The sequence below is a fragment of the Prionailurus bengalensis genome, chromosome C2, assembly GCF_016509475.1.
Source record: "Prionailurus bengalensis isolate Pbe53 chromosome C2, Fcat_Pben_1.1_paternal_pri, whole genome shotgun sequence".
In the NCBI taxonomy this organism is placed as follows: domain Eukaryota; kingdom Metazoa; phylum Chordata; class Mammalia; order Carnivora; family Felidae; genus Prionailurus; species Prionailurus bengalensis.
Genome location: NC_057350.1, coordinates 46762501 through 46772060, shown reverse-complemented (window position 1 = coordinate 46772060; position 9560 = coordinate 46762501). Strand labels below are relative to the sequence as shown.

Genomic DNA, 9560 nt, shown 5'->3' with positions numbered 1-9560 from the left:
AGCATCCACCTCATCCAGTTCTCTGAAGCTCTGTCTCAAAGGCAGGAGTGACTTTATAATTTTCATTATCTGGTACTCAGCACTTGTGTTAGCTGAGCAGAGAGTGCAGATCTCTGCCCACGGACCACACTCTCCTCTTTGATGACTTCTCCCCTTCATACTTCTGTGACATGGCACCAAAGGCCCTACGACTTCTTGTTTTCCTTGTCCCTAAATGTGTCTTATGCGCTGTGTTCTGACTTTGAACCCTTTATCCTTTTCTTCTAAAGGTTCCTCTATGAACTTTCCATCATTCCAGCATAGTGGGTATCTCACAAATCTTTACCCTTCCAGCCCTCACTCCTCAGGATTCATATTTCCATTTGTAACCCACCAGCATCTCAGCATGTCTTGCAATAAAAGAAAATATTTCAAAAGTGCCTTTTTCTCCCTCTGTATTCATTCAACCTCTAGAAGCAGGTCCTGCTCTTTGCTAAGCTCTTAGACATGGAAGAAAATGTTTAGATAGACGTAGAGAACAAAGGGAACTAATTCTTGACTCCTAAGTTTAAAAGATGTTCATATGGGCTTAAGTTAAAAAGCCTTAGATGTGTGTTTTCCAAGAAAGCATTCTAGTTCACCAGATAAGTTGAATTTGCCATGATGTGAGTGAAAGCAGCTTTGCATCTCTTGAGCAAATAACATTAGTTGAAAGTGCCACGAAAACACCATGGAGGCAGATACACATGACATTGGTTAAATGTCTTTCTTACTGCTGTCTGATGTCTTTATTGCCCCATGCCCATTGTCCCTTGATTGCCTAAACAGAAGAGATACCTGCATATACCCCAACACGTTGTCCCCAACATCTTCCCAAACGACTCTCCCTTTCAGTTGACCCATAGTGTTCTAAAGCCTCTTAGAATGGTTGCTGAGAGCATTATATGGTGAAGGGGCAGGGTGGCCAGGAAACTACTGTACCTAAGGCAAATGGAACAGCTGGATAGCTTTGGCTGAACCGGTAGAAATAACTTTTAATAACTGTCTAGGTTAAACCTATTACCTTCTGTCACACCTAACTTGTTAGTTCTTTCTGAATTCCATATTTGTGTTCATCTTAGATTCATAAGTTCAATACCCCAGAATTATCTTCAAAAATTTATCTCTATCCTGGGCATCAACTGTATTATCTGCTTACCATATTTCCCTTTTTTCTGGAAACGATATCCAATACTGACCATTCCCCTCAATTATAGTGGGAGGTCATCATGTTCTTTTTTTTTTTAATGTTTATTTATTTTGAGAGAGAGAGAGAGAGAGAGAGAGAGAGAGAGAGAGAGAGAACGCAGGGGAGGGGCAAAGAGAGGGAGACAGAGAATCCCAAGCAGGTTCCGCACTGCCAGCATGGATCCCGTCACAGGGCTCAAATCCACGAACCATGAAATCATGACCTGAGCCGAAATCAAGAGTTGGACACTTAACCGACTGAGCCACCCAGGCATCTCTGGAGGTCATCATGTTGTAACACGATTCCATCCTCTACCCCTGGCCATTGTTGGTTGGCTCCAGGGTAGACATAGAATCAAGATGGGATAATTAGGATATTAGAAAGACTTAAGCTGAAGGTACTGAAAATCTGACAAATAGTACCTTTATTTATTTTTCTCATATAACAAAAACTCCAGCCCAGGAGTTCCATCCACTCAAGGAAGTATCAGGATCCAGGCTCCTTCTATCTTACTGCTCTGCAAATTTTTTCATGTGATTTTGATAGTCTTCGTCACAAATCGTTGCTGCAACTCCAGATATCACATGCATATTACTATAGAGAAGAAATAGGGAGGGCTAAAGGCAAAAGGTGAAGGACTAAGGAGCAGGCACCATGATTCCTCCCTTTCATAAAACTTTTCTTGACTATTTGGGTGGTATCTATACCTCTATGAGAAACTAATCTTAAAATTACTTCAGATAAAGAAAAAGCAAGTCAGTAACAACAAATTGCATTGGATATTTAACCTACATTTAACTATAAGAACCAATTATTTTAATGAAATATGTAAATATTTGCCTCTAAAGACCTAAACATTTCTGGACACCTGGGTGGCTCAGTTGGGTTAAGCATCCAAATATTGATTTCCACTCAGGTCATGATCTTAAGGTTTGTGAGACTGAGCCCTGCATTGGGCTCCACACTGAGCATGGAGCCTGCTTAAGATTCTTTCTCTCTCTCTACCTCTGCCCCTCTCCCCAACTCACACACACGATCTCCCTCTAAAATAAAATTATATAAAGACCTAAACATTTAAAATATAAATTCTAAAAAATTGAGTAAAAATATCAAAAAGTCCACTTCTTTGCTATCTCACTACCACTATATATATATATATAGTGGTATATACATATATACATAACCACTGTATATATATACGTATATACATACATATATACACGTATATACATGTATGTATATACGTATATATATATATATGCCTCATGAGTTTGTACAAGGCTATTCAAAATCTTTTTGTTTTGCAGGATCATATAGAACATAAAGCAGTGCAGGAAACCAGGCTCAAAAAAGGATGAGAAAATGAATAGGGGATGTTTTTTTTATTCCATGCTGACAAATAGGTCTTAAATCTCTTGGAGACTATTTGTAGCCACAGGAAGGTAATTTACATTCACACTAACCAGGCTGTGTGAAAATGAATAAATGAAACCCAATTCAAAATCAGGTCAGGAAAAAATTAAGGGATGGTTCTCATTCAGTATCAGTTACATCTTACTTTGCATACCGCTTCAGGAAGGAGGAAGATTTACTCTTTACCCAGCAACAACCCAGCCAATGAGAAACTGTCACAACTCAGCCAATGGGAAGCCACCACAACTCTGAACTCTCTTTCTCCTCCTATGAAATTTCCTTCCAAACAACCCTTCCCAACTCTCTCCTCTATAAAAGGAAGCTCCTTTTCTTTGTTCCTCTGTATTGTTGTTCTTGCCTATGGTGTGGTGTAGTTTGTATGTCTGGAGTTACAATTCTTCCGCTATGCCCAGATAAACTCATTTTTGCTGATTAAATAACTAGCTATTTTATTTTTAAGTTTGAAAGTTATAAAGGCCTTTCTTTAGCATAGCATAATAAGGTAAGGGTATGGAAGTCTCTGGAAACCAGAGGAAAGGAGAGCAAGCTCTTTGCAAAGAGAGGCCAAGGATGGGGAGGGATGGAAACCTGCAAATTAGTACACAGTTGGCTCAAGACCAGACTATCTGACTGTGCATATGTTCAAAGCGGCCTGTGTCTGCTTATCTTTTCCTAGCTTTATGAGTATTCTCAGAATCAGAGCAAAAATGAATGGGGTTCCTATAGAAAAATGCGCTAGAGAGGTCCTTTCCATTAATGAGGTTCAATTGCTATCCCCAGGCCCAGCCAAACCCTATCACAGGCATCGAGGAGAGGCAAACAACTCTTACTGCAGTGATAGTTCTTATCTTCCCTTTCCTCCTGCAACTCAGCCTCCCAGCATGTTACACTATGGCTAAAATCCAATGGTATTCTTCCCCCGAAGTAGTCTATTCACTTCTCAATCCAAACCTTTACCTTTTATTGAATCTGCTAGTGAGTCAAGCATACCTACCCAGCTAATGTTGTGTCCCACTTTGAGAGTTGCCAGATGCAGTTGTGGATGGATAAGATACACTGGTTTGAACAGCTTGTCTGACCCATAGCCATGAAGTTCCATCACTGCATCTAGCCACTAAAAACTTGTAGAGACCACAAGTGGCTTAAATTATTATCTACTACTGGAAATTAAAATCATTCCATGACAGTCTTTCTAACACTTTCATGTTCAGACAACACAAAACTGTGGTATGTTACAGGAACAATAAGAACAAAAATCTGTCAAATCTATGTTAGCTTCTTACATCTTTTTTGAAGTGTGTGTGTGTGTGTGTGTGTGTGTGTGTGTGTGTGTGTGTGTTGGTAGTAGCAGGGAGAAAGCAGGGCAAATGTTTGCCCCGCCTAGCTTACATGAGTTGTTGAAAGTACTAAAAGGTGAGAAATACTTGGCAGCATGCCACGATTGTAGGGTGATATGTATTTTTAAGTCTAATGTTATTCCTTGATCACCCAAACACACCAGGTCATTACTTTTACGCGTGTTTAGTAAAATGATCACTTTGCTTTTCCTATTTCTATAAGAATCAACTGGTTAGTGCAGGATCATGAACTGGAAAGACTGCAATGATGAACTCTCCTAAAGTCTTTTACTAGGATTTTCTTAGCATCCCTTGACTACCTTGCGGACTCACTTTAAAAACTGTTGGTACGGAAGGAGTCTCTCAGGCTCCGCCCCAAGCCACTCCTGCAAATTCTAGAAGGTCTCCTGGACTGGAAACGGGGCACGAAGGGGCCTCCTATACACTCAGCCAGGATTTGCAACTCTGTTTGAAAATGTAACTTGTAAATTGTAAATGTAAATGGGGAAGGACTCTGGCCATATTTCTGCTCCATTGGTCCTAAGCGTCCTCAGTGTACTTTGTCTACACCCTGTGGTTGATTGGATAGCAGACCAGAGGTTGTACGTGACCAGAAAGCCTCTTATCTCATTACTTACACAGCCCTCTCGCACGTTCGGCATCCAGGTCCCTTGTCTTGGCACCCGCCCTTCTGGGGACTGGATTCCTTATCTCCCCGGCGCGCCCCTGCAGGCGGCGACAGGAGCCGGACTACAGCTCCCAGCATCCCCCGCCCCTCCGCCCGCCGCCCGAGAGCCGACCCGGTAGTAGCTCTTCCCCGCCAAGGTTTCCATTCCCAGAGCTGCTCCCCAGCTTGGGACATCCAGAAGCTCAGGGACCGATCTCCGGGACGTGGGCCTTGCTAGAGGTGACAGCGCGGCAGTATGGCCTTGCACCTGGGCAGGCTGAGCGCGGGCTCCTGCTGGCAAGCTGCGCGGGGCGGCCGCGGAGCGCTGTGCGCCTGGCCGGGGCGCTGCTCCGCGGGACGCATCTGCCGGCCCCCGGGCTCCGCTGGCACCGAGCAGTGCCGCGGGCTGGGGCACGGCCGGACCGCGGGAGGAGCCTCCCGGTTGGGGACCGGGCTGACCACGGCGCTGGCGGGGCTGGCCGGGCTGGCGGGGCTGGCCGCCGCCGCCTTCGGGCACGTACAGCGGGCGGAGATGGTGCCCAAGAGCTCGGGGGCACGGAGCTCTTCGTCTGGGAAGCCTGAGGAGGAGGACGAGCTGGCCCGTCGCTGCAGCTGCTTCATGGCCTTGCCTGTGACCGACCTGCGCGAGCTGCGTGGGAGACCGAGCGACATGAAGACCAAGATGGAGCTGCTGATCCTGGAGACCCAGGCCCAGGTGTGCCAGGCTCTGGCACAGGTAGACGGGGGCGCCCGCTTCTCCGTGGACCGGTGGGAGAGGAAGGAAGGTGAGGAGGCCAGCGCCTAGCGGGAGGTGGAGACGGGGGTGGGGGGGGGGTGTTAAAGATCGAGATTTAGGTTGCTGGCAGCAGATGACGGAAAATAGGGGCTGGGAGTAGGAAAGGGGTACCTACAGAGCGGCTGCTAGGTTAGAAGGGACACCTTTAGGAAGATTGAGACTGTAAGGGTCATCAGGCTTCTGTTTGCAGACCTCTAGATACAGATCTGTTACTCTAATCCTGGACGTTTCAAAGTCTATGCGATTTTTTAATGGCGCTTTTCGTAATAGTTTTAGGGTTATTTTTAGCCAACAGACTTGGGTGTCCATATTTGTAATTGAGCATCGATTTTCCTCACATTTCATCCGCTTCTCTGGGTGCATTTCCCCCTTCTCCTTCTTTAGAGATGGAAAGATTAACTTGCCTCCTATTTGCTAAGTGTTGGCCAGACTCCTCCAACTGAGGCTGTCATTGTGTCATTATGTCTTTTTCTCAAGTTGCGCAAGAAATATTTGGCTTGTCAGTAGTTCTACCAAAAGCACCCCTCAGACTTCCTGCTAGGACAATCTTCCCTTCCAGTGGCAAAACCCAGTTCTTCAGATTAGTAGTTAATAGATAGGAGGGGGTGAGGAGAATGGGCAAAATGGGTGAAGGTACAAACTTCCAGTTATAAAATAAATAAGTCATAAGGATGTAATGTACAGCATGGTGACTACAGCCAAAAATATCGTATTGCATATATTGCTGAGAGAGTAGATCTTGAAAATTCTCATCATGAGAAAAAAAAATTTGTAACTCTCTGTGGTGTTGGATGGTAACTAGACTTATTTTGCAATGTATACAAATATCAAATCATTGTGTTGTACACCCTCAACTAATATAATGTTATGTGTCAATTGTACTTCAGTAAAGAAAAATCCAGTTTTTATAGAATCATGTATTTATGACCTTGTTATTGCCTATGTAGGGAAAGCCCACATCTTGGTCATAAACTTGAAGAATTCCTGGCTTCTTAGCTAGGAATACTACAGCATCCTTCTCCTCAGCAGCTTTTGAGCTGTGATGCTGCCTCATCTCTATTAAGTGAGGTTAAATCTGGTCTTTTGTAGTGTTATCTATCTTATAATGTTTTCAAGTGAAGACCATTGAACAAGGACCCAAGCACAAGTACTAGAGTAACTGTGTGGCCTTCAGAAGTTACTTAATTTTTGATGTGCCTCTGTGTCCTCTTCTCTGAAATGAGATTAGATACTATATGAGGGGATTGTAGGGATGATGATATATGAAGTGCTTAAAATATTGTCTGATGCATAGAAAGCACTAAAACAAATTGGACCACTTGCCAGCTGTGTGATGTTGGATAAAGTGTTTTGTCTTTCTGGGCACCATTTTCTCACTTGAGATGTGCAGGGGTTGCACTGGATAGTCTTACGTCCCATCCAGCTCTAAAAATTCTTAGAAATAAAGACAAACAAGTACCTCTATGAACAGTTGCCTTTGTGATAACTCTAGTGTTTTAAGAAAAAAAAAACCTATTAGTAAATCTCATCTACCTAAATATTAATGTGTATCTTATTCAGTTTAAAGGCCCAAATCCCTGAAGAGTTCAAATGTCTACTGTTTTTTAAGTGCCTATAAATAAAATTAAATGGTACACAGCACACTGAGAAAAAACAATTCATACAGAGCTCTTAAACTTGGTAATAACAGAACATTCCTCAAACATACCCATACCTGTTTTTAACTTTGGACTTCTCTCTTGTATCATAACCAATGGATGCCATTGTGAACAGTAGTTTTTGAAGGGAAAATATTCCAGTGATTTATTTTCTTTTTAAAGTTTATTTATTTATTTTGAGCGAGCAAACTTGCCCAGGGGAGGAGCAGATAGAAAGGGAGTGAGAGAGTCCCAAGCAGGTTCTGAGCTATTAGCATGGAGCCCTTTGGGTGGGGGCTCCATCTCACAAACCTTGAGATCATGACCTGAGCAGAAATCAAGTCGGATGGTTAACTGACTGAGCCACCCAGGCGCCCGTCCAGTGATTTATTTTAGATGTAGAAGAAATACTCAGTTTAGTGCTGTGGGAAAGATAGAATATTTGCCCATTAGGCAGTCGCAGTGTCATCAAGCTACGCTAGTTATCTAATTTTATTGTACTTTAAAATGCTAAATATCCTGATGGCCTAGAAGATTTGGACAGTAGAGGAGGAAAGTCACTCCTAATCCCACCACCTTCATGCAAGGGTTGTTTTTGATTTTGCATACACCCTTACCTTCTCTCCTCATCTTGTATTTCTATAAACAGGAGGTGGTGGCATCAGCTGCGTACTTCAAGATGGGCATGTTTTTGAAAAGGCTGGGGTGAGCGTTTCTGTTGTTCATGGAAATCTTTCTGAGGAAGCAGCGAAACAAATGAGAAGCAGAGGGAAAATTCTGAAGACGAAAGATGGTAAATCAGGCAGTCTCGACAGCCTTTAAAAATCCCTGCAAACCTTTATTCCCCATGAGTTCTATTTGTACAATATATATTGCTTCTGTGGAAAAAAAACCACATTAGGGTGCACATCCCAAAGAAGCATGTTCACGTTTACTTTTTAAAAATTGTATTTTAAGAGACAAAAAGGAGCTTTTGAAAATTGGTCCTGAAACCAAGTTGGAGTGATTTAAGCCCGATGAGTAAGTGGAGCTCACCACTGTTTTGCTTTCCAGGTAAATTGCCGTTTTCTGCTATGGGCGTGAGCTCTGTTATCCACCCCAAGAATCCTCATGCTCCTACTATCCATTTCAACTACAGATACTTTGAAGTAGAAGAAGCTGATGGTAAGCATCCCTGGAGCTGTGGAAAATATTATTGTGCAAATATGAATTTTAAAACAAGCCGGGGGGCATAATTTAAGAATGTGAAAAAGAATATATAAATCTTAACGAGGTTTTCAGGAGGCGTATTAAGCCTTATTCCTTGGCAGGTGCAATGGATTATGCACGAGAGGTGAAAAGTGGAAATAGCATTGGCTGGGCTCTGAACTTCCCCATATTTCCTCCAACGCAGAAGGAATGATTTAATGAATCTCAGCTTCAAAGTGCACACAGGGTTCTTTGCACAGGAAAGAAAATCCAAAGGAAAACCTCATGTATAAGGTTAAGTCGAAATGGAGAACTTGCTTTTGTGAAAATGTGAAAATATCTTCCAAATGTATTGCTCTGCTAGTCACCAGCATGTTATCAGTGGGTTTAAGATAGGGTGGAGTTGATCATGCCTCATTAAGGATGTGTAGTTCAGCCCATGTCTCCAAATTAGCCGGACCTACTGTTACCACCCTGTGGAGTGTCTGTGCAGTGCCGCTCTATGGCTGGTGGTCTCTCTGGAGGTGGTGGTATGTATGTATGTATGTATGTATGTATGTATTTATTTATTTTTGGGACAGAGAGACAGAGCATGAACGGGGGAGGGGCAGAGAGAGAGGGAGACACAGAATCGGCTGGTGGTCTCTCTGGAGGTGGTGGTATTTATTTATTTATTTATTTTTGGGACAGAGAGAGACAGAGCATGAACGGGGGAGGGGCAGAGAGAGAGGGAGACACAGAATCGGAAACAGGCTCCAGGCTCTGAGCCATCAGCCCAGAGCCCGACGCGGGGCTCGAACTCACGGACCGCGAGATCGTGACCTGGCTGAAGTCGGACGCTTAACCGACTGCGCCACCCAGGCGCCCCGAGGTGGTGGTATTTAAAGTCCATGTATTTAACTTTCATTTTGAAGACATTTAGTTTGGTTCAGCCTTTTAATGTTAGAAGTTGGTAACTGGTACTGACAGCCTATGTGTTTAGACCCAACTAAACACATGTAATAGTTATTCTCAAATGGTAAGTTGTGTCCCTCTGTGTTTTTGCCCTTTCTGGGCTTAAGGCGGGGCGGGCAGTGGTTTTTAATACAGGGAACATCAGAATCTCCTGGGGAACTTTTATAAACTGCAGATACCTGGGCCAGAGATTTGCTTGTTGTTTGTTTTTTCTTTGCTTGTTTGTTTTTTAATTGTGACCCAGCAGAGGCATTTTATGCTCCTCGTGTGATTTATGCTCCTCGTAGTAGTTGAGATCTACTTCCTGGTCCACCCATGTGGTGTTTCATCATTCTCTGCCATGCATAATATTTTCCTGCCT

The 9560-nt window shown here is 43.4% G+C and overlaps 1 protein-coding gene across 1 annotated transcript in view; it reads left to right on the top strand.

Moving 5' to 3' along the window:
- Positions 1–2574: 2574 nt before the first annotated feature.
- Positions 2575–9560, top strand: part of CPOX (coproporphyrinogen oxidase) — a 25680-nt gene continuing 18694 nt past the window's right edge. Inside the window, exons 1-3 of the mRNA XM_043593937.1 lie at positions 2575–5409; positions 7707–7850; positions 8111–8221. Of these exons, the coding sequence (XP_043449872.1) occupies positions 4881–5409; positions 7707–7850; positions 8111–8221 (784 nt within the window). The 5' untranslated portion in view covers positions 2575–4880. The remainder of the gene's footprint in view (positions 5410–7706; positions 7851–8110; positions 8222–9560) is intronic.